The following is a 27,663-nucleotide window of genomic DNA, read 5'->3' as shown; positions in this document are numbered from 1 at the left end:
TCCTCAATTGTTCTGAAAATTTGAGCTGCATGATTCAGGAGGCTTGCATGAGTGCGGTTACTTCAATGCTTAATGGGATTTATGTGCTTAAATGTAATGGATTTCTAACATATTGATACAGTATGGGAGGAGGAGAAAATCAAGTCAACGGGAGTTTTGCCACTGATTTCAGTGGTGCCAGGCTTTTGCACAGGAAGCTTGAAACAAGAGCCCTTGCAAATGCAAATTAAAAAAAAAAAAAGAGGAAATGTCTTTCCTCAACTCTTAATTGCAACTCTTGTTCACTCAGCCTACGCTGAAAGTTTTCACTCTTTCAAATACCGTCTGCTACGGGGTCGTGGAGCGGGGGAGACTCGGGCACGTCCCCCAGGGCAGTAGCAGGGTGAGGTACCCCGGTACCCCCCAGCGCTTCCTTCCAGGGAAGTCCTCCAGCCCCCAACCACGGCCCGGTCCCCCAGAGCCTCTAATGATAATAATAATTATAATAATTAATAATAATAACGGTTTAGTGGGGATTTCTAGGAGCCGCCAGGCTGCAGCGAGGGGCCCGGCGCGCCTCCCGGCGCATGCACGGCGCCCGCCTCCGCCGGGGCCGGCCCGGCGGCTGCCACTCACGGCGCCGCCCGCCTCCGCCCGCCGCCGCGCGGCCGGGGCCGGGGCCGGGGCCGGGGGCCGGGGGCCGGGCTCGAACCCGCGGCCGCGGCGCGGGGCGGGCTCCGAGCCGCGCCCGCCGCGCTCCAGATGTGGCGCGCGCCTCCCTCGCCTGCATCCGTTCCAGCTGCGCCCGCGGCCCCTGCCCAGGGCAGGGCGAGGGAGCGGTAAGTGCTGGGGGTGCGGGTTTCCTCCTCCTGTGGTGGTGGTGGTGGCGGACTCTGGGCTGGTCCATCCTCCCCTGCCCGCCCCAGCCATGTTTGGGACCTTCCAGCTGCTCCTTTGCTCCCCAGATGTTGGCCAGGAAGAGGGTTGATCGTCGCTGGGGTAGGGCAGGGATTAGGGTGTCTGGGGCCTGTCCTACAAATGGCAGCGTCGCTGCACCTCTGGCAGGAGGCGATGGGGAAGGATTTGGAGCACTGGCTGTGCTAGCAGTAGGGCAGTCAGGATGAATGATAGTTATGTGAGCAATCAAGGTGTGAGGACAGGGAACGGGTGGCTGGTAATGATTTTGCCTGGTTATTTATTTTCATGGGATGCTGTGGGGGCGTGGGAAGTGCTCTATTGATAGATGAGTCACACAGTGAATGCACGTGTGTCATACAGGGCGCAAGAGGAAGAAAAAGTATACAGATTAGACAGAGGATTAAAGAGCTCTCCGGATATCAAGGAGTGATTGACAGCTGGCTGTGCTGTGCTAGCTGTGGACTGTACTGCCCTTTGCTGGATTGCAGGATGCAGACTGATCCCATTTCATGGCCACGGCTCAGCCTCTCCAAAGGGTTGAATTTTGCTGGCTTCTCAGTTCCCATAACTCCAGTGTGAGGAGCTGGCAGGTCCAGAATTCAGGCTGCGTGCAGCACCCTCCGCATCCTTCCAGGTGTTTCCTGGGTGGCAGCAATCTGGTGTGACTACAGGCCTGGCAAGAGACATGTGGCTGTGGAAAGGGAAATCAATTTGTCATAGCACAAAGCTGATGGTAAACTGAGCACCAGCATTTGGGTCAGCAAATGGGCTGTGTCTAGGGTTGGGGAGGCAGGTGGTGTTTTGCTATCACGTTGGTGGAATGGGCAAAATACTGAAGGGTTTTCTGTCCCTGATCCATCTAGTGCCTTCTTTCATTCTCTTTGTTTCTGACTTTGTTTTTCAGAATAACTCTGTGATTCAAGAAAGCCACCATGAAGGGTGAGGAAGCACGACAGAGGAGAAAGGAGGGCAGGACTAGGAATGGAGAGCGATCCAGGCACAAAGGAAAGAGCAAGGGTAAACACAGAGACAGCCGACTTGGCAGCCAGGAGGCAGAGGATGCCTGTTTGCTTGCACAGCAGAAGCTGTTGGCTGAGGAGAAAGTGGCCATGGCAAAGTCATGGGAAGAGTCGGCTGTTGCGATTTGCCTGCAGGTGCTCCTGCCATACCTCCTAGCTGGGCTTGGCATGGTCTTGGCAGGCATGGTTTTGGATTACGTTCAGGTAAGGGGAAGGAACATATCTGATATACCTGGGATGGGCGAGGTGGGAGATTTGTCTTCAGAGGCAGGGGATTTGCTCTGGAGATGACAAAGGTGAATCTGCAGCAGTTTCTCATACCAATGTATCCTTTATCTATTACATAATTACTTTGTGCAGCTCTCAGGAGAGAGCGTCTGGTATTTTTCTGGTCCTTTGTGTCCTCTGGAGGCAAAAGACAACATGGTGCTGAAGAACGTGTGAATGAGCTGAGGCACCTATGTGGGAAGGTGCAGCCCTGCGCGGAGGTCGTAGCTTGGTCCTGAGAGGAGGGTGGCTGAGCTGCAGCCCCAGGGCTGTGGTGGCGCAACGCTTTCCTGCAGCAGAATACAGCTGTTTTATTCCTGGTTCTGAACGTAGCTCTGGAAAGCTCTGCATCCCCTCCTTCATTGCGCAAGGAGCCAGGCTGCCCAATGCTGTTAACGCCTCAAACAGCCAGGCCCATCCCGCCTGCACTTATTGTCCTTTTCTACAGCCTTGTAGCAATCGCTTAAATCCTTGAGTCTCTTTTTAGTCTGTGATATCTGATTCTGTGACAATCAGAACCAGACCTTGCCTCCCATAGTGAAACAAGGCAGAGCTTTAAAGTAGTGATGAGGACTTAATCTTAGGCAGTTTAAACCTGTAGTTATTTTCCAGATTGTAAACTGTTATGTCTTTGTGCTCCAGGTTACTCTCGCTGCTCTGTGCCTTTTTGTTAACCCTTATTATTTGACTAGCTAGCTGTTGGGTCAGACTGCCCTGAGCTATCTGATACAGTGACACTGAAACTACTGTGCTTGCATGGACAGCTTTCACAAATCTGGAGCTATGTTCCTTTGCTAATACCTCTGAGCTAATCTCCTTAAGCTAAAAAGCTATAAAGGCTTAAGAGTGACAGGGTATCCTTAAATGACTTTAGCATGTGCTCAATATCTAGCAGAATACCTGTTCAGATGAGAAGACACCAAGGCGAATCTAGAACAGTCACAAACTATTTTTTGTCTCTTTTGATATTGTTCTGAGAGTCTTGAGCCTTGAGCAGCCACTTTCAGTTTTATTTTTAGACTGTTTGGACCTGCCCATCCCTATGGATTTCTGACAATAAATGTGTGTTACCTCCTAGCCTGAGATATTAAAGCGTGAAATAGATTGCAGATGGGTTTATAGTGTTGGAGGTTTTTTTTTTTCTCTTTTTTTTCCCTTAGAGTGTTTTTCTCTAGGAAGGAGTGGGCCACTAATTTGAACAGAATATGAAGTAAACCTCATACTTCTCTGAAACCACATAAATCTGGTTTCTGTTTCAGGCAAATAAAGACCTCACAAAAAGCCTTCATGTTAGTGCTTAGAGCCTGGGAAATCAACCCATCCGACATCACATAGGAAAAATAGGCCTTTGGCTGTTAGCACAGCAACTTTTCATGCATGAGCAAGGACCACTTGAGTGCATCTCGTTGCGGGCTCGCTGCTGCTAGGAGCAGTCCTCCCTTTCTGTCAGCCAGCCCTTGCCTTTGCCCCTGCTGCTGCTGCCTGTGGTGCAATGGGAGATGGTCTGTGGCTTTGCCCCTGGCACTCACAATCTGCTTGTTTTCAGCCTCTCCACCTAAACTCTCTTCCGTGTCCTTTCCTAAAGCAGGGGACAGAGGATCAAGGTAAGAAAAAGAAAAAATACATAGCTCTGAGCTGATAAAGAGCTAGAAGAATCAGGAGTGATATTGCTCTGACAACCAGGGCCTAGGGTCCCTGGAAAGTGTTAGCATCCTGTGGGTCTAAGAGGTCAGGATAGTGCTGTCTGTTGTAAACACTGCTGTGTTATAAGAGTCGTCACCCGTATCCCTGTCCCTCCTCTGCTGGGATGATAAGGTGTGCTTGAAATTGTGTTCTTTGGCACATGTATTTTTTTTATGCTGCTTTTATAGTATGGCAGTAGATGGAGGCCCCAGAGCAGGGCCAGGGCCCCACCAAAGAGACTGTTTCTGCCCTAGTTGCTCCAGGGCAATGCTGCTTGTTGTGCGAGGGTAGGGATATAGTGTATTTGTGCGCAGAGGAGGGGAGCAGTGCACCTCCCCAGATTTTGCCATGAAGAATGGTTCAGCTGTGAGGGTCATTTTTTTAGTCTGTTTCCTGCTGCTTGGCAACACTCTCTTTCTTCACAAACGTGGTGCATCTCTTTGCGGACAAATATGGTATGCCTCTTTGCCAGAAAATGCAATACATCCTTTGCTGGTACATATGGTGCAAGCCTTTATCAGAGACTCCTTAAATGCATAATAAAATGACCCAGTGTACATGCACAGGCCACCTGAATCAATTACCTTCTCTGCACGTTGATTCATCGGTTGAAGGCTTTTTATGGTGCTTGCTTAGAAACAGAGAGAGCTGAAGCTTGATAAACTCATAAACCCTGGCAGGTTGCGGCTTTAGTACAAGATGTATTGCTGCTGTGTTTTTAAGTAGTATCTGAATCATTCAGGCTCATTGATATTTCCTTCACTCTAATGTTTCTGCCTGTCAGCAATCCAGTCAGCAGGTATGGTGACATTTGGGCCTGGGTATGCACATTATCAGACCTCTGAAAACCTGTGGCTGCTGCTCAGAACTTGTCCTTTATTCTTTATTTACTTAGTGAGTTTCTAAGCAGAACTGGGCCTTCATGCTGTCGCTTCTAAGTTCCTGGCTGGTATGAGGTTGGGTTATGTGTGGTTATTATGGGATTTTTATTATCGTCCCTCTTCCAGCCATTGTGGACTTTCTTCCAGTTAGATTAACTGAAATGATCTCCCTTTCTAGCTTCCAGCTCAGTGGAGCATTGTTAGGTGGAAGAGACACACATGTATGTATCAAGCCAGTGGGGAGCAGAGAAGGCTTCTCCTGTGGCTGATAGCAACCTAGAAAGTAGCAAAGGACAGAGTCCCACATCTGCAGCTAGGGCTCTTGTTCTGCAACTTGTTGTGCTTCCGTAGAGATCTCTGTGCCATCTCAGCCCACTAGGCCTTGTTCTTTGGTTCACGTGCATTTAGACCGAAGGAAACGCACCATCCAAAATGGCTGAGAGCTTCTTAAGTTCCCTATTTATCTACGAGGCAAAAGTATGCCTTGTTCTGTCTGATCCAGCCAATGCACTTAGCTGCAAGCTGGGGAGCCTGTCACTGGGGCAGAGTCCACGGCCCATTAATCTTTACATCTCTCTGCAGAGAATGTCAGGGAATGGTCTGGTTAGTACAAAATGTTTTAGTAAGGCAGTGTAATTTAAACATTGAATTTGAACTTGACTGAAAAAACTGTACGTTTCATGCCTACCACTGAACACTTGCTTTCAGTAGTTTGCCTTCACTCGGGCATGGCTGTGTTTGAACCTCTGGTTAAATAGTGAAAAAAGCATGGTTGTCAACCTACTAACCCAGTCCTATACCCTTTCATACTAAGCTGTGCGTTTAAAGCCTCTTGACCCTTTGATCCAATTAGTTTGCCAAAGTTATTAGAAAAGAGCCCTGACAGAATACCCTGACTCCCTTCCCCACATGCTTGGCTTTAAGTTGCAGAATATTCTCCTGTCATTACTGAGCAGGATACAAATTCCATGACCATATGTGGCCATGATGTAGCTCTGATTCCTGGGCATGTGTCAACCATTTGACTATGGAGACACTGAGATGAGACCCCCACCTGTAGGGCCAAAGGCAGTATGTTCCTGGGAATATGCAGAAGCAGGGTGTTTCGCTCTAGGACAGGAAGAGAGATGAGCTTGCAGCACGCCCTGGAAACGGTTGCTCTCTCTCTCCCTTGCCTGTGGTGTAGTGAGATTACAGAGCTACCTTAAATAAGCTCCAGCTATGACTCTTATCTTGGCCTTTGCAAACTAGCAGAAAGTTGAAGTGATGACAGCAGATAAGGGTGTTCGCTTTTGAAGCTTATTGGCTGGTTCTCTGCATTTTTTTTTCCCTCTGAAAGCCAGTCATTCAGAGGTATAGCTGGCATACACCGATTGTTACATTCTGCTGAGACCACGAAGGGGACAGGAGGGGCCAGGGTCTAGAAGGGCAGTTCTTCTCTCACCAGCTGGTTTAGCTGTGTCACTTGCCTGGGAATGATACCTGCGTAAGACTGTCAACAATGAGAAGTGTGGACTCATGTTTTCCTTGACCTTTCTTCACCTTGGAGGACAGCAAAGCAGAACCTGGTTGTTAACTCCCTACCTCCTCGGCCTTGGGATAGTGAGAAAAGTTCAGTGTTGCTTGTGGTGGGAGTGAGGGAACTGGGGCTAGTTCAGAGCAGGCTTATATATTAAACCATCGTATCAAAGGCGAGCCGCAGTCTGACAAGAAATGTAACCTGAGGAGAAAGGACACTAGTGTGTTTGAGCATGCTGAGGGATTCTTGCATGACCTGTCACTCTTTTAATGCCGTAGCCCAAGCAGGTCTTTCTGGTTTTTACGAAGGTGGTGGGAGCTGAATGGGGTGTGGGCTCATTTCTCTTCATCCACGGACATCTCCACAATCTTCTTATCTCTTTTTTAATTCCCCTCTGGATATAACTTGGAGAAATAGTGTCCGTCAAGTTCGCTGCCACCTGGACTCAACCCAGCTGAACTGATTTTGGAAGATACCCTTGCTTGCATCCCTCCGGAAGCACTTCTAGGAGGAGGAGAAGCTAAAGAAATTTGTCATCATTGCTGTGGTTTGAGGAAAAACATTTCTTTTGACTTTGGAGTGACTTACTGGAAGGATCTGTGTGATGTCCTGATCTCCCCCCCATTCTTCGTGCTGAGCATGGGGTAGCAGTGTTTGACCATGGTGGTCACCCAGTTACAATTGGAGCTGTGCTTTCATGGCAAGAAGCTGAGAGGTTTCACCTGCAAGTTGACCAGATCAGCCAATGGATTTCTCCCAGAGACCTCATTCTCCATCGCCTCCCAGATTTTCATGCCTTTCCTTCTGGCTGGCTTGGGCACGGTAGCTGCTGGCCTCCTGATGGATGTTGTACAAGTAGGTACATGTGGTTAGGCTCCTTAGTAGCAAAGGGGTGGGTTATTTCACTGACCTTGAATATTTGTGTTTTTTCTTTTTAATGTTGTATGGCTGTGCCAGCCAGTCAGCAGGATGGCTGTATGCTTTGCCTGCACTAGGAGATGCTATCCATCTTCTTCAGATCCGTACATGGGCTCCTTGCAAAATGGGATACTGGTTTTCAGATGGGCTGCCTGACACTGCCCTCCATGCATTAGATTGGGTGCTCCCTCTGCTATATCCAGCTAAACACTTGGTGACAACTTGGGTGAAGCAACTGAGATCAGACTGCAGCATATTCCTCTATTACATGATATTATTTCTTTCCTTCAGAAAATTCTGATAAGCAGATCTAGGTCAGGGTTGTTATTAACTACTTGTCTCTCTTAAAGGCAAGTTTATGCTTTCAGTTCTCTGCAAACAACCTAATGTAATCTTTGGTCTAGAAGGCATTTAGATACTGTGATGAGAGACATGCCAGCATAAAAAGATTAGCATTGCCTACAAACTGAGTGCTTCTTGGCCGGATTCTGAGGAGGGTGTAAGTTTGGAATAGCTTCTGTTAACTTCCAGGGAGTTGCGTTGGTTTTATACCCTCACACCCACAACCAAAATCTGTCCCATCTGTCTTAATTGTACTAGTGGCACCAATAGAAATGCAATATTTGCTGTAGTTTGGGCATCTAATGCCAATGAATTTACAAATCAAAAGGCTGGCAGAGTTTCCCAAGGATATATCCTGCACTCTGAGCTCACTAGAGTATATTGGATTCTCTGGCATTAGTACTGCAGCAGGAGCTAAATATGGACACTTGAGTGTTTGGAAAGACAATACCTTGCTGTTTTTCTTGCATTGAAAGAAACAGAAGAGGCAGAGAAGTTGAATTAAGGGAAATATGAGGAATATCAAATAAAGAAGGGTTAACTGGAGTGGCACACGCTGTTGCTATGCTGTGTTTGTCGTCTCCACCTTGTTGTGCTGTGCTGTTAGGCGCAGACCTGTCTTGCAGCATTACAGAAGTTCTCAATCTACCCAAGATGTTATTTTAGTAGTTAGCAGTTGTCTTTGGACAGCTATTTCAGAGAAGGATAAAGACATAGTACGTACCCATTCCATACCCTTGACAGGTAAACAGATCTTTGTCTGGAAGAAATCCAGTGCTATTCCAAAGCCTAAGAATCAGGCTCTGTTCAAATGCTACTGTGTTAGAACTGATGGAAAATACAAACCATGTATACCTATGTTGCCTGTGTCCTTTAATTAGCAGATTGTAGCCCACTTTGTATATTTGCTCACTAGACTCTCAGAAATGGAGTCATGCTTGAAGCACAAGTAATAGTGTATTTTTTGGTGAAGGAATTCCCAATTATGTTAAAATAGAAGTGATCAGTCAATGGGTTCAGCTCCCAAACTCCCAGAGGAGGGAGCTAGCAGACTGAGAGTCGCAACTGGCTTAGGAGAGATGTTATTGAGGTAAGCTGCCATGATGTCAACAACTTTGCATTTAAAAACAAAGCCAGTAGCTGGAAAAATCCAGCATTTTAGCCTTTAAAGACTTGGATTGTGCCTTTTAATCTTTGAACTGCTTATTTTTTCTGCCTTTCTTCCTGAAGCACCGAGAGGTAGAAGCTCACTCTCCTGTCCAAATAAAATGTGAGATTTGGTTGTTTGCTTGATGCCAGATATCTTAAGACTTACATTGGTGATCGTGAGGGTTCACACTACTGAGACTAGAGGCTTTTCTAGGAGTCTGCACTTTACCCTTTTGCAGGGAATGATCTGACTGAGGAATCTGTTTTACACTATTTTCAGTCACTGCAAAACGTCCTTAGGAAACTCTACATCTGCCTTTGCCAGAGAGATACGTGGGCAAGCTCAAAAATGGTATCTAAAGTGTACGTGTGAGTTTAATGGCTCTACTCAGAAATACAGTGCCTCTGAGATGGGAGTCCAGCTGGCTCTATCATTTGCAGGGCTGACATTGTTATGAAGATGAGAACAAGGTAGAAATTGTTTATTTCTGTCTCTTCAAAATCCTCAGGTTTTCAGCAGTGTTTCTCATCTGTCCAGTGATGAAACCAAGATCTTTCCAAGTTACTCTTAAAAATAAAAAATAAATCAAGGAGAGAATTCTGTCCAGATGGGTTGATATCAAAGGCTCACAGCTGAGTCTCTCACACCATAACATGCGGGTGTCCAAAGCGATAGCTACCTGCCGTTTTCTGTTCTTGTTTGTGTAGATGATGCAGTTCCTGTGCAGGGCCCAGAGCATGTCAAAAGTCTTTTCTTGCTTGACACTTCCACCTCCGCTCCAGTGATCCTTGGCTGGCTGGTTGATCCGGATTCCAGGCTGGCTGGCATTGCTGGGGAGGCACAAACCTTGCAGTGTTTGGCCCACTCTTTTACAGTAAGGTTGAGAATCAAGTTGAAGCTTGAAGATCAGATTTCAAAGCAGAGAATTCAGGAAGAAATCTTCGCTTTGATTCTCCCCCTCCACACCACTGCAGTGGAACATGGTCCAAGTAAAAGCCACAGACATAAGCTATCCCTATCCTTTCTTGATAAAAAACTGTGACGTGATTAGCATTGAAAGGGGTTTTGAAGTGGCTTGTGTTTCACGGTCCAGGATCTTTTGATCTTTCTGTTGACTCGTTCAGGGCAATGGGAAAAGTCTGAAGTTTTTAGCTGCTGCCATGGGAGAATGGATGCCCCAGGATAGGTAACAGAGGAGATGGCTTGGACTGTGAGGACAGCGCAGGGAAGGACAGCAGGGCTAGGCTGCCGCTCGGGAGTCTGTCTAAGTACATCATAGCCTCTCTTCCCCTCTGTGACCCCATGAGCAGATCCAGCTGGCATGGGGATCATGGGGTCAGGTGGACCAGCTGCGCTGGGGAGTGGTGTAACCAAGTTTCTTTGGTGCTGTGCTTTGTGAGTTAGGGCCGTGACTCTGTTACAGGGGCGTGAAGTAGGAGAGAGTCACCTTCTGGCTCTGTTACCCTGTGTGGGTTTGCAGGGCTGCAGAGGATTATTCCTATCCCTTTGAGCACGGTTTCCACTGTGAAGGACAGAGATGCTTTCTAGATCTAATCCAGCTTTCTTTGTTCAGGCAGCTCCTTGCCTGAACAGCCCTAACCTGCCACGTCTGCCTCCTGTTCCTGCTGACAGTCCCACACAGCGATGGCACAGGGATCATATTTGTTCTGTATTTGTGCAGTCCCTATTATAGTGAAGTCCTGGCTACTGCGGTATAAATCACTTTGAATCTGTCCTCAGGCTCTTGAGGTGTCACTAGTGAGACTCAAATGGAAACAATTAAATCAGTTTGCCTTTTTTTTTTTTTTTTTTGGTACAATTGTTTGATTTTCGTTACTTGTCCAAAGCCTTTCAGTGTAACTGTATGTAAGGCAGAGTCCCAAGAATCATAGCTCACATGCTAAATCTTTGGCTAGGATTGCTTGAAACCTGCAAAATTTATACATGAACACAAGGTTTGGAACTCACATTGGTATAATAAAGTGACATTTCCCAAAGGTGACCCAGTTGGGTTTGTCTCTTGCTTTTTAGTTATGCGTCTTTTTATGTGCAAAATATGCAAGGTCATGTATGTGAATGTCTGTACATTTGCTTATTTTAAATGTTTGGGTTATTTATATTGTGACTATGAAGTCTGTTTTTTCTCCTGTTTCTTCTGAAGGTGTCAAGTATATGTTCAGAACTTTCTTTATTCATAATTAAAGAGATAGGAGAGAAGGGGTTTTGAATCTTTAAGTAAAATGCTCCCCCCAGTAGCTTTTCTCATATTAACAAATTCAAACAAAACTGTAGTGTGTCAAGAAAGGTGACAACTCTAGTGTTGTCTGTTATTTATTCAACAGTAAGTAGCTTTTAGCCTTTTGGAGCATGCCTGTTTCCAGGTCATCACTGCCAGAAAAAGTGCTTTTTTGCATTGATAGTAATGTTTTGCCTGTTTTCTGCAGCTCTGAGGGGGTGTCCTGCACCATGTGCTTAGGGCTGGCTTAGCTGCTCTTTCTTGGTTATAATCCAGAAGGAAGCTGTGAAGTCTTCCTAGCAGACAGCCACGCCACCGGGTTCCCACAGCTTCCCACGGAACAGGCAGAGCAAAACACCAAGCCATTACCACCTGTACGTGTTTCCCAACAGGCTGTTGTCTGAATGTTTCAACATCTTTAGAGCCTGTCCCACCTCCTGGGATTTTCAGGTTTATAAAATCCCAAGTGACACAGGGAATGTGGACAGGGATCCGTCCTTCACTTTGCCCTCTAGCACCAGAATTAGGGACCATTGTGTGAAACTAGCCAGCGACAAATTCAGAATAAATGAAAGGAGGTGATCCTTCACATGACATGTAGCTAAGCTATAGAAACCTTTGTCACAGGATGGCACATGGATTGGAGGGGAGATTGGACAAGTAATTGAAAGGGAAGTCCTTCAGGCGCTACAAAGTGCACAGAAACTAATCCAGCTTAGTACCCTGTGGCAGACGGTTACAGGCTGGAAAATACTCAGGAGAGTTATCCCATATACTTGTCCTATTAGTAAATTATTCTTTTATGCATCTGAATTTGGCCACTCTTGGAGATAAGGATGGGCTAGGTGGACTTTGGTCTGCCTCATTGCAGCTGCCCTTATGTTTGTATATTCTGCTCTTAGATGTCAGGCTAGTTGGTTTTCATTCCACATCAGTACAGGGGACTTGCCCTCCGCCTCGTACCGCAGCTGAGTTTGAGCCTTGCACTTCTAGCGGCTGCAGTGAACAATAATACGAGCGACACGAAGAAGGGCTCTGCTAGTGCACCTCTCAGGTGATCAGACAATTGGCTTGCCCACGCTTTCTAGCAGTTTCTTGCTACAGTGCCCAAATCAATGTCAGAACAAATCTGCAGCACTGAGAACTTCCCGATGGCTTTTGCCGGTCCATCCTGATGGGATCTTCTCTGGCTACGATGTGACTTTGCCAGCATCCTTGAATGCACAGTAGTTCAGCACAGAGGATGCATGAATTATCTTCCAAGGCACTGTATGGTAGATAAATTATACAAGATGTGTGTGTTAATCAACAGAGTTACTTAAGGTTTCAGATCATTTCCAGTGCTGCAGCTGATTCAAGGACTTTGTATAGTTCAGCTTCAGAGGAGCAGTAATAATCAAAATGTTGCCCCAACAGCTCAGGCTTATGGGCTATCTTAATTCAAGATCCTTATTTCAACTGTGCTGAGAGCATGCTTGTTAGCAGAAAGGCTTAGGAACTGCACATGGAGAAGCAATGAGAAAATCTTCCCTCCCACCCCCAACCTTAAATACTTATAGATTTGGTTTAAAAAAAGCGGACATAACTTTTTATGTTAAATCCTTTCCAGGTCTTTGTATGCACTCTTACGAGTCTGCATAGCAATAGGTGTTACTATTACCTATCGTCAGTACAAAGGATGGAGAGCTTGTTGTATTTCATTTCGCTTGTGAACCCGAATTATTTTTCATGTTGTTCTTTACTAATGCTAAAGGTACATTTTAATTTGTGGCCTACCACAATCTCCTGCCCTCAGCAAGAAGGTTCCTACTCTGTTAGGCTACTACTTTGCTGTGCGTGAGATCAGAAAGAATGTTGCAAGCTAAAGATTGCTTCCTTCACTCCCAAAATGCCACCAGCTCTGGGGAAGCATCTGCCCACATGTGCATAGTGCACAGCTGTAGAGCAGGCGGTGAGATGGAAACCCATTCCCCTTTGAAGTAACAGTATTGGACAGGACAGCATCACAAACTGAGATTGTTTCCTTTGTTTTCTTCCTTCTAGCACTGGGCTGTGTTTCGGACAATTACGGAAGTTTTTATCCTGGTTCCTGCCCTGGTTGGTCTAAAGGGTAATCTTGAAATGACGCTGGCATCCAGACTCTCTACTGCTGTGAGTGTTATCAAGGTCGGGGGGAGGGATTAGCAGGAACCATCAAGAGACTCTGCTTTTATATAACCACACTGCGTGTTTGAGATATCCCCTTTCCTGCTAGGTAAAAACAAATAGTGTCTGAGTATTAAAATAATGTTTTTGCCCTCATTTTGTAACTGGAACAGAGAATTTCTGTCTGCTTTTTGAAGGTGAATTAATCCCTGTGCATCCAGTTGCTGATATCTGGGGCGCTGTGACAGGCGCATGAAGGAGATAAAGGAAGGGCTCCACAGCTGTAAACTGCAGTGTGGGGTTGCTTTTTCTGTGGTTATTGACACTTAAGAGACCTGGGGCTTTTCTTCCCAGCCATCCCACCTTGGGTTGAATGGCCTCAGGCTTCTTGGGACCTGCAATAGCTTTTGTCAGTCTGGATTTGATCTCTCAGCAGGATCCCATATCCCCCTAAGCAGTTTTGTTTGCTTTGGGCTGTTTGTATTGGAGCTTACTAGGGCAATTTAGGGGGACAAAACGAGGAAAAGTGGTTTGATTTGTCCAGCTTTTGGGCTGTGTGGGACATGGTAGATATGCTTAGCCCCGAGCCAGACTGCGGTAGCCCTGCCATGCTGATCTGCTGTTTGTGCTGTTGAAACCGCAGCCTCAGCCCCCTTGCAGCCTCTGTATTTGGGAAAGTGTGATGAAATGGAGCGCCTTTCCTGAGGAAAGCCCTGGCCTGTGGGAGCCTGCCCATCCTGTCAGCCCAACGCCATGTTGCTGAGGCAGTGCCCAAGTGTCAAGTGGTGGATATTTATCCTCACCTGTTGCTCTTCCTGAACCCACCTGAGGCTGTTAGGATGAGCTGGGCACCCCTGGTGAGGGGCTGCACACTCTACCTTTGGCTGTCCACCCTGCAAGGTGTCTACACCTCCACATGAGCCTCTGAGCCTCCTGGGGCACTGGGCTGGAGCATAGTGGATCCCTGTCAAGAAGAAAGTGCAGGGAAGATGGAAAGATGCTGACCTGCACTCCCCTCTCTCTGGCTTTAGCGGTCCCTTTCCTGTAGAGACCAGATGAAACTGCCTTGCTGCCTTCAGCAATGGCCTGTGCCATGGGGTAGGTTTTCAGGGTGTCTCTCTTGACTCCTAGGCTAACACTGGACAGATGGATGATACCCAAAAGCAGTGGAAATTGGCCACCTGCAATTTAGCCCTGATCCAGGTGAGTTGCTTTAGCTGGGAGAGGAAGAAGACCCTTTTCTTTTGTTATACTGCAGCCTGACAGCATCTGTTCCCAGCAGAGCTGGATCCAGAGCTGTCGATTTGGGGCAGGTATTCTCAATGGAGCCTAGCAGAGCACAAGACTTGACCAATGAAGCTCCCTGTGGCCCTGGAGCTTGCAGCTTAGCTGTAAAACAGATCTAGACATTCATTGCCTTTGTAGACGAACTGAAATAACAAAAACACCCTCCCTTGCAGGGGGAGCTGTGGCACACTCACATTTCACAACAGCCCCTAGATAAAGCCTGTCATTTACTGACAATGTTGGGGAATCAGCCTTGGATGGGAGGGGAGAGATGGAAGAAATGTGGTTCTTGTAGCTCTTTCTGCATGTTAAAATCCAGCGACTAGCCTAAAGGTTGCACATGGCAAGGCCACAGGGCTTGCAACATGCGTCTGCTTTCCCTTATCTCCCTCCACAGCTTTCAGCTTGCTAAGAGTGCTGTGTTGATGGGGATCCCTTTTTTGTATTGATCAGGAGTATTCTTCTGCTGATGGACACAGTGTCCTCTGCTGAAATGTTATCTGCCCTCTGCAGGCCTCCAGAGTTTTTCTCCAAACTTTGTCAGAATTTTTTTTGAATGCAGTGGAGCCTTGCAGCAACACTGCTTAAATATGTACTAAATCAGCATCTCTGTAAGGCTTCGCCTTCCAAGCTATGCAGTAATGCTGCAGCCGCACAAAGCCAGGGCTGCCTGTGAGCAGATGTGGGTGATTGCTCACCAGGTGTCTTTTGGCCCCCAGGTCCAGGCCACGGTGGTGGGACTTCTGGCTGCTGTAGCTGCTGTGATCCTGGGAGCCATCTCCAAGGGCTCTGTGGAGCTAAGCCAGGCTGCCGTGCTGTGTGCCAGCAGCGTGACCACTGCCTTCATAGCTGCGCTTTCTCTCGGTGAGTCATTTTGATTCCTCAGGTCAAATATGTGGCACTCAGGTGTGCAAAAACCTTTCCCTTCTTCCAGGGAGGCCCACCTGACATCCCTTCAGTCTGGCATAGGAAGGAAGGAGGGATGCAGGGAGCATTAGTCCAGTATCCTCTGCTTTTACTCTCCCTGAACACCGTATTTGCTCCTCTTCTTCAAGGATCTGTTGTGTGCTGGGCTCTGCATCCACAGTAGCTATCAAAATGTCCCATGTTACCTGACACACACAAAAAATGCCACATGCTGTGGGTGGATGTACACACACATGCACACGCTTTCTCCATTCAGCTTGGGTGACCCATTAGCCGTCAACACTGGCCCTTTTCTAGAGGAGATCAAACTAATGCCATGCATAAAGCAGGGTGAGAATCTTTGCTTGTTAGCAGACAACACTGAACCACGCTCAAGATGGACTTGGGTCACCCAGCACTCTGCAGAGGAATTGGGGCTGGTTCTGAGACTCACCTGCTTTGACATCTGAGCCAGGCAATCCGCTTCCCTGGCTATCCCTATCTGCAAGGGAAACACATGTAGTGGATGGATGGGAGCATCTTTGTACCAGCTGAAGACAATCAGTTTGTAGGTCTGCCATGTGAGGGCAGCATGATACCCTGAATAGAGAGAGCTGGCAGAGTTTTATACAGCCAGTTTTCTATGTGAAAGGGACAAGCTAGAGCAAGTGCATATCCTGAAGCTGGAGTCAAAGGGTGGCTGTAGATGCCCTTGATGAAAAACATGGGATGAGGCAGTTGTTAGAAAAACAGCAGCCCGACTTTCATTAAATTCTTTCTGTCAGTCTTCCCGCTTGATGTAATACAGGGAGGCTTTGCTGCCATACCATAGTAGGCTTGCAGCTAGCATTAGGTTCTTCCCTGGGTATGGTCACAGGTGGCCAGTGTGGGGGTGTGCACCAAGGGAAACTAGTATTTTATGACCAGGGAGGGAGACACTGTGAGCTGTGCTGTGGGGAGAGAGGGAGTGTGGGTGTCTGGAAGGACTTTTGTGGAGAATGCGGTGTTGTGTGAGGATGTGTTTCTTTGTAAGGGATGTTTTATCTGGGAAGGTGCACACATGGCATTTTTCGGAGGGAGAGAACCTCCACTCCTGTGTATGCTTAACTTTGATGGGCCTCTACAAACACAGAGGTTGTGAGCTGAAAAGAACCAATTCTTAGGTTTCCTTTGGTGCACCCTGTCAGCCCTGGGAGGATATTGAAGAAATTTCAAGTGTCTTGTGCCAAGGCTGTCATTGCCAGTCACAGCAATGGAGGTTGGCCAGGGAGGGTTTATTCCAGGTGGCTTTTCCACAGTCCTGTGACAGATCTAATGGCTGAAGGTTTCCTACATGTTCCTCAGGGTTTGAGATTTGTGCTCATTAACTTACTTGGAGAAGCAAAGCTTTCCTCCTCTTCTGTAATCCTGAAAAGCAGCTGAATTTTACCAGGTGCAGCTTACAGCACAGTGGAAGAGAGGTGGTGTTCACCCCTTGATTCTGGAGGTGCTCACTACATCAATCCCCACCCAGTGAAAATTAAAGCTGCCCCAAGGACTCTGGGCCTCAAGGGGTTATTCTGGTAGCTGGGCTGAACAGCTAATTCAACTTTTTCTTACTGTAAGGAAGCTTTTTGCTGCTTGGTTGTTCAAACTCGCATAAAATACTAGTTTAATATGGAAAATATCTTTGTGCTTTGAAATCCAGAGCAGAGGATGATACCAGGATGCTGGTGCATGCCTGCTGTGTGCTTATCTTTGAATGTGCTTCATGCCTGGTCCTGTTTCAAGCCAGCAAAGATTAGGCTGCTCAGGAGGGGCGCATCTGTGTTTGGGCTGCCTGCTGGTATCTCCTTTGATCCCTGGAATTTGCTTGTCTGCCTCTGGGCCTTTGGTGAAGTTCATAAGGGCAGAGTCATGCCCTTCAGGTTGGTGAAAGCAAGAGGACGAGTTCCTGGGTATGACCAATCTCCAGTTGCGCAGTACCCACTAGGGACAATCTGGTCTTTGCTTTTCCCAGACCCCGCGGCCCCCCGGGAACCTGAACAGCAGCTCCGGGACAAAATGCAGCAGGTTGCATTCTCTGATGCCTGCTCTGTGTCTTTTCTAGGTCTGGTGATGATTGGTGTGATCATCGGTGCAAGAAAAGTTGGGATCAATCCAGACAACGTTGCCACACCCATAGCAGCGAGCCTCGGAGACTTGATAACCCTTTCCCTGCTGGCAGGAATCAGCAGTACACTCTTCAAATACATAGGTACAACGTAGAGCAAAGATTTGTAGCTCAGCAAGCAAGGGATGAATCTGTGTGAAATAACTGCAGGGCACTTACCCATTTCTGGGATGTTTCACAATGCGGGCTGTCGTCCCACTGAGATGGGAAAGTAACCACAAAGGCTTTTTCCTGGTTCTCTTTTAGTAGCAAACTGGAAGGCAGAGCCTAAGAAACATAACTGGGATTTGTCAAAGAAATGGCCAGAGTGTATTGTGCATTGTTTTGGAGCAGAAGGTTGACATATGTGACACTGGGACTCTATTCCTGCATCTGCCGGTAACCCAGCAAAACTATTTTCTGTCTGTGGGTAATAGGCTGTTTGTGAAGAACACAAGACTGTCTCTGCATTTTGGCATCCGTACAATATTCTCATACCTTCTCCTGTGGAGTATTGTGGGTGAACAAGATGATATTATCATCTGGGAGTGAGAGAGACAGTACTGTATTGTTTTATACTCGCAGGACTCTAAGTAGGAGTTGTGGCTATGGGGTTAGCCATGCTACTGGTTGGCAAAGACTTTGGCACCTGTTGACTCTGGAGAACTCAAAACATGTTGCAACTTGGTGATTTATGTTTAATTGTTGCTTGTAAAGTGCCGGGCTATTTACCCTGAGCCTAACCTAGAATAGAAACAGGAAAATAAAAAGATCCAGCAAGCTTGATACCATTTGAAACCCAAACTGTTGCTCCAGACTGAGCACGGAGTCAGCAAGACAGCTGTTCCCAGTTTGCATAACTAGTTCCATATGCCAGCAAGTGAGGGAGCAAGGGAATGCACATTGCAAGGAGAGGCCAAGGCATTGCTTCCTTCTCCTTGAGCTTAAGAGGTGTATTTTTTCAATAGGTTTTTTCCATGACACCATTGCACCTGCCTCTGTAAAGTTAGTTTGTCTTTCAATAGCTTTGCCTCTGATAATATCTCCCAGGGAGTGCATGGCAGAACAACATGATAACCTCCTTACGGCCAGAGACGCATCTGTGATATTTTCAGAGTAGTTTAAATAGCTTTGGCCCCTTGAAATGGAAAATGCCCACCCCACAGACACCTAGTCATTGGGAGCCTGAAGTGAAGCAGGTGAGAGGAAGGAAGGTACCATCAGTGGTGGCTGAAATTAATCCATTTCCCTCCCCAGTGTGCAGCAAGGAATGGGTCGTGCTGTGATTAATGGTAACGGCATCACCCACATCATGGGTGAATTCTCAGTCCCTGGAGCCCCAGAGCCATCTGTGTTCCAGCGTGGTGGGCAGGAGGGGCTCTTGGATGTTGAAATGTTAACTGCTGGGTCCTACTAAAATGTATCCTCTGAGAATTACAGTGTGATGTAAAGTTTAGGGTACCATGTGCCATCCAGTGCAGCACCTTCTCCTTATGTATAACACCCTTTTGCCAGCAGAGATTTTTAATTATTTAGAAATTAACCCTGATGCTTCCCATTCTGCACAGTGGAGAATTGAACTATGCTAAAGGGTTGCAGCTTACTTAGGGTCTACTCAGGGGAGAGCATGGCAGAACTGGCATGCAGAGACTAAGGTCCATTCATCCTAGCGGGAGTCTTTTTATGGGCTTTGGTAAGCATTGATAGACACCAGTGCTGTGTGTCTGCATCATTGAAGAAGGAATTAATTGCCTGGAAAAACAAAAGCTGGGGGAGGGAGGAAGGAGGAGATCCAGTTCAGCAGCTAACTCTGTCATACAACCTGTCTGTCCTAAATGAGTCCAGGTGGTACAGTGCACTGATGAAACAGTGACCATTTACATCCCAGAAATGGTTGCATTTCAGTGCCAACTAAAGCCAAATGTAAAGAATATGCCTCTTTGTATAAGAGCCCTTGATGCAGGAAAGATACCATCAAATCAGTGCAGTCTCATCCAGGTAGCCCAAGGCTCTGGCAATGTCATTTTGAGAAATGCACACTTTGAGCCTGCTTCATCTTCCAGATTACCTGCAAAGTCTGTGTTACAACCCGCCGGTTTTGGCCCCAAACAGAGACCAGATGGGGACCTTTGAAGAAGCAGTTTTATATCAAAAGGGTTGGCATCCACCCCGTTGCTTGAAGGTGTTTCTTGTTCTGAGTCATGTTTATTTTCTGTTAGTGCTGCACATCTATTTATTTTTAAGTTCTTTGCCTCTGAAGGTCATTTCAAGGTTATGCACCTACCGAATGGAAAAGCACCTAATGGAAACACGTGTAAGCTAGCATGAAAGAAACCCGGGATCTTAACTGGCTTATATATGCAAGAGGACATTTGTCCTTGTAGGAGCAGACCAGCTGTTCACCGACTCTGCTAGCTTATCGCCAAAAGTGCCTATAACCAGTTGCTTTAGGTGAAGACGTGGAGTGTCCCTGTCTTTAGTGTGATATAGATTGCACACAGGAGAGTTTCCCCTTTGCCCTGCTGTTTGATTTGTACCCTGAAGCCAGAAAGTTTATAACTTTTTGTCTTGCTTAGCTGGAGATGGAGTTGGAGACTGACTCATTTACAAGTAACAACCTCTAGCAGTGAGTTTCACAGATTAAATACAGGTTTCTGTGGTGGAGTGAGGTGGTGGTGTGGGGAATATCTTGGTTCATGTGATTCTTTTGTTAACAAAACTCAGTCTGAGCCAAAGCCTTGCTACCTTTTTTCCAGAAATGTGCAGTATCATTTTGGCAACCTGTGGAGTTAATTCAAGATTTCTTTTCCTCGCCAGATCTGAAATACCTTTCTCCTCTGATCTGTGCTGTCTTCATTGTCCTGATCCCTCTCTGGGTTGCTATCGCCAAGCAAAGTCCTTCCCTTGCTGAAGTCCTGAAATCTGGATGGCAGCCAGTCATTGTTGCAATGAGCATCAGCAGGTAAACCAAGAGGGAATTCTCCTCTACGTCCACACGCGTGTGCACAGTGCAGATAGACGTGGGTTCATTTAGAGAGCCATAGGAGGTAGAAGAGCAGAAGGGTATCTTGTCGAGTGCTTCTCAAGTTTTGGTGGGCCACCAGCAGGCTGTGAGATCTCACACAGGGATCCCTGAAATGACTGGGAAAAAATAAGTCATTAATTTAAATCTCACGCATTCATGAACCTTGTGAGTGCAAGGCAGGAAACCAAAAAGGGATAAGATGACCATCACAGACAAATGGTTGGACGTTAGCCTCATTTTTATCCAGTTGTAAATGGAGACTTCCATGAGTGTAGAGCTGGGTAGTTCATTCCCCCATGCTACATCTTTCAGACCCAGCTGAGATCTGAGAGAGAGTTAAAAAAAAAAAAAAAAAAAAATCCTGTTCACCTGTGATAAATATGGTCATTCATAAAAATGTGATTTTGAGTTCTGCTGGTAAATCCTGTTTAGAGAAACTTTTGGGGAGGATGATAAAACTTCCAGGACTAATAGTATTTTTGCTCAAGGGTGGGGAAAGGGATCTTCCTGATCTCATTATGCCATTAACAAAAACCAGGAGGCTATCTAACAGTTATAACTGAGCTGTAAAAGGAGTTGGTGTCTGCTATAGGAAACAGTCCAGCACTGGCAATGGGGAAGAAGCAGTAACCCATCGCAGGGGGCTGTTCTCACAGAGCGGAAGGTGCCCTAGGGAAGAGGGAGTGATCCACCTTCATTGCCTGTCATTTTTTAACAGCATCGGTGGGCTGATCCTGGACAAAACTGTAACTGACCCAAACTTTGAAGGCATGGCAGTTTTCACACCTGTGATTAATGGTAGGCTGAAGGGGGGTTATATGCATGATTTTATTTTTTTTATTTGTTCCCCACAGAGTTATGCTATCCACTTTTACCCCTACACAAAGGTCTGCGTTCAAGTCCCCGCTCCCATTGCCAGTGGAAATGAAACTACTGGTCCCCATTACATTCCTGCTTGTTCATATCTTGGAGTGTCACTGGAGCGAAATAACAGGCAGGATTAAAAATACTGGCAGAGCTGTGGGAAAGGTTAACAGTGTCTGATGGTTATCTCTGATAGTTGCTCTGACACCTTCACTTTCATGACGTCAAACCTGCTAAGGATGTCACAATAAATCCATTTTCTCTGTCACTCTCCCCTCAGCTATTTTGGCTCTGCAGTCACCCTCTCTACAGATTGTTGATAAAGATTAATATATAAAGATTATAATAAGAATTAATATATGAAGATTTTATGTATGTGTGTATATATGTGTGTGTGTGTGTATCTCTCTCTCTCTCTCTCTCTCTCTCAACCTTTTGTGTGTATGCTTATATTTGTATAGAGCCAGTAGTGTTTTGTTATACACATGCCAGTATAAACTGCTGGTGATTCGGGCCTTTATTGAGGATCTACTGGATTATTTTTCTGCTATTGTAATGTTTCTTGCAGGCTAGGCACATTCCAGGGGAAACCCACATTCCAAGGGAAGGCTTGGCCTCTTGCCACCCTCAAAGCATGGTGTCGTCTTGCAGTGTCAGAGGGTGTCATCCAGCTGTAACCTTACTGGATCTGCATAAAGACAGCCAGCTTGCTGACAAACTCTTTCCAGCACACAGTTAGCCAAAGAGCCTGACTGGGAAAGTACATCAAGAACAATGACTGACCCAGCCGTCAATCTACGGGGCGAGCTGTTTCACGGAGCTGGTGTCACAGTTGCACAGTGCTCTGTGTCCTTGCACAGGCAGCTCTTCACTTTGCACGTGCAGGGGAGTCCTGCAAAGCATTTCAGAGAGCTGCTTTAAAACTCCCGTGTTAAGCTGTACTGCTCTGTCTTGGTATCTTCACTTTGATTCCACTCTGGCAATTCTCACTTTTAATGACAGAGCATTTCCCTCTACAAGGGAGGGAAAACATGAAAAGGCTGTAGGATCTGGATCCCTGTTATCTTTTCTGTGGCATTTCTAGGCTGCACACTCTGGATGATGGAGGTTTGCTCTGTAGACCATCAGCCCTCTATTTTCTGCTGGAAAATATAGCTGCTCTTTCATGTTTGCTAGAATTAATCAGTCTGGAAGGAATTAATTGCCTTTTAATTACCCAACATATTTGGGCTCTGATTCATTCTCGTATGATTCCTTCTCACTTAACAAGTGTGTCAGATGCTTTCAGACAGACAGATAATCACTCTCCATGATGTTTGTTGTCTTTTAAACAATAATGGCTCTCTGGCTGAGTAAATCTGAGAAGCAGCAGTGAGAGCAGTGGCTGCCATTGCCTCTGCTGCTTTCCCCAGGTGTTTTCCTCACAGGTTGCTTTGAGCCAGGTGCAGTTACATCCTCTTCAGAGGCCATGTGGCATTTTTAGCTGGGGCTGGGAAGGAGAGGAAAATATTTCCAATAAAGCAGTCAAAAGGAGGCAGTCACTGCAGCCTTCCTGTTTTTTATGAGCTGTTCTTGCTAAGTGAATAGTGTAGTGTCACCATGACATTGTGGGATCAGGTTCTCTTTCTCTCGCTGTGCTCCTAGTACGCTTGTAAGTGAATGCAGATTGACTCACCTTGGACTAGGTTTAATGCTGATGTTTCCTGTCCCAATGAAGGTAGCTTACCGGTTTGCTGTGTTTTGTCCTCATAGGCGTTGGAGGGAATCTGGTAGCCATCCAGGCCAGCCGTATTTCCACATTCCTGCACTTCTGGAGCATGCCTGGAGTTTTGCCGTACAAGATGAGGCAGAATTGGCCCAACCCATGTACCACGTTCTTCTCATCAGGTAGCCCTTGAACCCTGGCTTTCCATATCTCAAGGCTCATCATCACAGATGGCTCCTTTATTAAGCCTGGTGGGCCAAGAACTAGATGGATTTCAAAAGCAGAATTCCCTTTCCCCCTTACAAGGAAAATCTTCAGATCAGAAAGCAAGCATCTTTGCTTTGGGCAGCTTGAGAAAAAGCTTGTGCTGTACCTGCTCACTGACATGCAAGGGAACTGGTCTTCAGGGAGCGCTGAAGAAAGTCATTGAAAGTGGAATCTCAAATTTGATCTGATAGAAAGTCACTTTAACCATTGCCACCCTAGAGCCATCATCTGCAGTTGGGGCTGGGGGGAGGGCGTGAAGAAAGCGTAGCCTTGCTGACAATCAGCAAATCACTCCATCCTCAGCAATGGATTAACCTAAGCGTCAGCAAAACTGGATTTGTCTGTGTTGTCTTTTTAGATTGCAGGTTCCCCTTGATTTTTCCTGCAAGGTTGGGGGTTACTGCTAGAGCACACTGAAAACTGGGAGAGCAGCTTGCAGCAAGGCACAGGAGAAGCGGTGGGAGGCTCAGAGCATCTGAGAGGAGTGTGTGGAAGAAGTGGAGTGAGAGGATCAGCATGGAGCATGTCTTTGGCACATTGTTTCTGTGCCAGACAAAGCTGTTGGACGAATACTACAGATGCTTCAAATTGCTACATGATCTAGAAAAGGCGTTAGCAGTGTGGTCAGTGGGAGTGGGTTACAAAAAAAAAAAATCAAGGCTGCTCCTCAGTTTGTTAGGCTGGTACTAAGGGTTTTGGGCATCCTTCAGAAATGGGTTGCTAACCATCTATCCCTTCCGCTTCCTTCTCAGTGGTGGTGGACAGCCCAAATCTGTAGATCATCATTAGAATATACAGCTGTGTTCTATCCTTCCCCTGCCGTCTGCAGCCACTGTGATTGATGTTCCTGTCTGTATCCTCTGCAGAGGTGAATTCCAAGTCAGCCCGAGTCCTGTTCCTCCTGGTTGTCCCAGGGCACCTCGTGTTCCTGTACACCATCCACCTGCTGCAGGGAGGCCACACATCTCTGTCCTTCACCTTTGTGATACTTTATCTGACTGCTGCTTTGCTGCAGGTAAACCCCAACCCCTTATCCAAAAAGAACCTCTCAGGTACCATGAAAACAAAACAATCTCCAGGCTAACCAAGAGTCACAGTAAAACTCCCAGAAATGGCCCCCATTTCCAATCATTCAGGTGTGCTTCCTACCAAGCATCTTTTATCTCCAGTAATACTTCACCCAAATTGCCAGGTTCCCCACATGAGCATGACTGTCTTTATGGGTGAGTGAGGGATCAGAAACATAATGAGGAAAAGTTACCATTATCTGCTGAACTGCAGTAAGAGTCAGCACACATGCACTTAGCGAGGATGTACTTCTTGCTGTAGGTGGTACCCTCTTTTACCATACTGACTCTGTTGCTCCGAGCATTTCTAGACAGTCTCTGGTCATCCCAGTAAAGGGCATTTGAGAGGATGTGAACCCCCGCCAGCAGGTTTCCCCACTCATTTTGGAAACCAGTTTCCCACATCATGGTGAAGAACTGGGGACCCTTGTGGACAGGATCATTCAGATCAAAAGCAAAGCGAAAACCCAGGCCTGGGAAGTTCATCTTTGAAAGTAAAAGTTCTGGATAGTCAACGGGCAGTTCACCCAGTTTGTTCTTCCTGTGACTTCCGTCCCTTGCGCTGTTCTGCCTGCCCTGTAGACTTTGTTGTCTCGCTCATGAATGCGTGCAGCTGTCATTTAAACTCAGAGGCTCTGACTTCACTTGCCCTTTTAAATCAGTGATTCATTAGTTTGCAGGATGATGTAGCTGGCTTCTTGCTTTGCCTTATGAGCAGCTTTGTGTCTGGGTGAATTTCTTGCATGTGTAAACAATCTGTTGTTCTTGACCTTTGTACAACCCTATGCCTAGCACCCACAGTCGTAGTTGTAAAGGAAAATATTTATTCTTCTCTTTATGCATCAAGGTAACTCCTCAAGCAGAGCCAAGCATGAAAATACAGAGTAAATGACAGGGTAAACAGCAGAATCCCAGCAACGCCACTGACCCTGAAAGATTCCTGTGGAGGCCAGCAGAGAAGAATATGCTCCACCTGACTCTTTTTCCCCCCCTCCGTTATAATTTATAAAGAAAGCCAGAAAGAATGGGAGGGGAAAGTTTGGGTCAGCTGGAGGGAACCCAAAGAGAATGATCAGAAGCCTATAAAACATGACCTTGGAGGAATGACTGAATGGACTGGGGTTAGCTAGTCTAAAGAAGAGAGGCTTGAGGAAAGTCTCATAACAGTCTTTAAATTAAACTACCAAGTTTTTGTAGAGAGGGACGGAATAACATTTTCTGTGTGGTCACTAGGGATGAAATAAGAAATCATGGGTTTCGAATGAAAAAAGATAGTTTAAAGACCTTGGGAAAAACAAAAGTGGCCAAAAAAAAATTAAACCACAGAACTAATTGCCTGGAGTGTGGCTTCTCCATTTTGGGGGTTGTATAGCATAGGTTAAACAAACCACTTTCAGGAAAGATTTGGACATATTTGATCATGCACTGAAGCAGAGGGATGGTCTGTATATCCTGTTGAGTTTCCATCTAGCTGTAGTTTCTGTGATTCTGTTATTTAATTTGCTTTCCTCATCTATCCTCTTCCCTCTCCCCCACCATCCCCTCCAGCTTGCTGTTTTCACCTTTAGAAATGCTGACTCTGGTTCCTGTTGTGCTGCGGTCTCCCATGGAGGGACCACAGTTGTGGAGTGCAAACTCTCTCTCTTCATAATTCAATTAATTAGAGTCTTTAATCTTTAACAGAAGTATTTTTTTTCCTCCATCTGTTTATCAGGATCAGGAGTGAAATAGGAATTAAAAGGAATCACAACAAAATTTAAAAACTATTGAGATGGAAAGAAAATGGTTACTCTTTTTAACATGTCAGTGCTGCTTGGGATAACTTTGATATAAAGACTGCCTCAAACTCAGTGGTCCACTGAGACTTTTAGGAAAAACAAAGTAGATGATATCTGAATTTCTAATGTAAAAAAGAAGTCTGAAAAGAAAAAGAATCTGCATACAAACTTATCCTTTGGGGCTGCCTGCATATTTGTGGCAGTCCCATTTGGGATGGAGTGAATGGGAGCACTCCCATTTGCACCGGGGGAAGCAGGAACCATCCCTTCCCAGCACGGTAGATACTGTTGGTGTCACCAGACTCCCGTTTTTGGGCGATACAATGCTTGTGAGCAGTTCAGGTGCAGTTGCCATGCCGGGATGCTGTTGTGAGGCTGGCAGCAAGGGGCTGTGGCACTGTGGGCAATACTGGGCCTGGTTTTGTGGGGCTGTGGGTGCTGGGAGCCAGCTATACCAGGTCCAACTCAGCTCCATCCTAGGGAGAAACAGCGATTCTCTGGGGAAGTTGTTACTTCTTGGAGGTCCCTGTTAGTTCTGGTACCTTGGCCTTGGCCACGTGAGGATTTTGATTGTGAGCTGAAGAAGGCTGTCTGTCCCTTCTCCTTGCTGCCTCACAGCAGGATCTGTCTTGCCTCTCTTCAGGTGGGAATCCTACTCTACGTGGCTGACTTAATTGTGCGCCTGATGTGGAGGAAGGCACTGGATCCGGATAATTTCTCCATCCCCTACCTCACTGCCCTAGGGGATCTCTTGGGCACGGGATTCCTGGCCATCTGTTTCCGCCTGGTTTGGCTCGTCCATGGTGCAGACATGAAACTGGGAAACTAAGAGACCGCACACTGCTCCGCATCACTCGTTCGACATGGTGCTTTCCTTTGGGACAACAGGGTACTTGGCAACGAGAGCTGGGTCACCTGGCTGGATTGGGCCTCCCCTCCCGCCCCCGACGCCCTGCCTCTCCTCCCCATTGTGCCTTACAGCTGGGCTCCGTCCACCCCAAGGAATCCGCACCCACAGACCTGCGCTGGGGCAGGTGAGCAAGCCAGTTTTAAGCAATGCCTGTGGCTCACGTGTGCCCTGCAACTGAAGCATTAAGGAGCACTTGGGCCATATTGTAATGAATGAGCATTTTGATCGGCTTCAGTCCCTAGCACGGTAACAGCTGGTGAGGCTGGTCCGAAGCCTGCGGAGGTCACTGGATCAGGTCCTGCAAATGGATGTTGCAGCATCTCCGTGAGGCTCTGACTTTCCATCAAGGAAAATATTTTCTCGACCCCCTTTTCTCTCCCCTCACATCCCCAGGGGAGGAGAGCGATCACACCTTCAGACTTGTCTCCTCTCTGCGGTTCAGACGCTCAGGGTCTGACACACTGAGCTCCTTGCTGGCTCACGCCCAGTGGGAGGTTATTTAGGGACACCACCTACCTAAGCAGCGCTGCTTTGTCTGACTGACAAGCTGGATAGATTGTGTTTTGGGGCTAGGAGGGCTGGTTTTGTTTTTACGGTTTATGAAACGTCCAGTAGCTAAAAGGTTTATAGAAACACACATGCAAATAAAGTGGTTAAAAAAGCTAA

The 27,663-nt window shown here is 46.7% G+C and overlaps 1 protein-coding gene across 3 annotated transcripts; it reads left to right on the top strand.

Moving 5' to 3' along the window:
• Positions 1-672: 672 nt before the first annotated feature.
• Positions 673-27,663, top strand: SLC41A3 (solute carrier family 41 member 3). Of its 3 annotated transcripts, none has more exons than XM_067303331.1 (11): positions 673-818; positions 1,802-2,120; positions 12,956-13,063; positions 14,189-14,260; positions 15,064-15,208; positions 17,340-17,486; positions 20,199-20,343; positions 21,125-21,204; positions 23,023-23,157; positions 24,109-24,257; positions 25,157-25,897. In XM_067303331.1, exons 2-11 carry the CDS (start codon positions 1,830-1,832, stop codon positions 25,199-25,201), a joined length of 1,317 nt encoding a protein of 438 aa, XP_067159432.1. In that variant the 5' UTR covers positions 673-818; positions 1,802-1,829; the 3' UTR covers positions 25,202-25,897. The 3 variants fall into 3 exon arrangements, with proteins under 3 accessions (XP_067159432.1, XP_013815791.1, XP_013815793.1); XM_013960337.2 differs by lacking the exon at positions 25,157-25,897 and adding an exon at positions 26,731-27,663 and having other exon boundaries at positions 675-818; XM_013960339.2 differs by lacking the exons at positions 673-818; positions 1,802-2,120; positions 25,157-25,897 and adding exons at positions 6,837-7,121; positions 26,731-27,663.

This window comes from Apteryx mantelli, chromosome 12 (assembly GCF_036417845.1).
Source record: "Apteryx mantelli isolate bAptMan1 chromosome 12, bAptMan1.hap1, whole genome shotgun sequence".
Lineage (NCBI taxonomy): Eukaryota > Metazoa > Chordata > Aves > Apterygiformes > Apterygidae > Apteryx > Apteryx mantelli.
The sequence above is the reverse complement of the archived record's forward strand: the minus strand, read 5'-3'. Positions and strand labels throughout refer to the sequence as shown.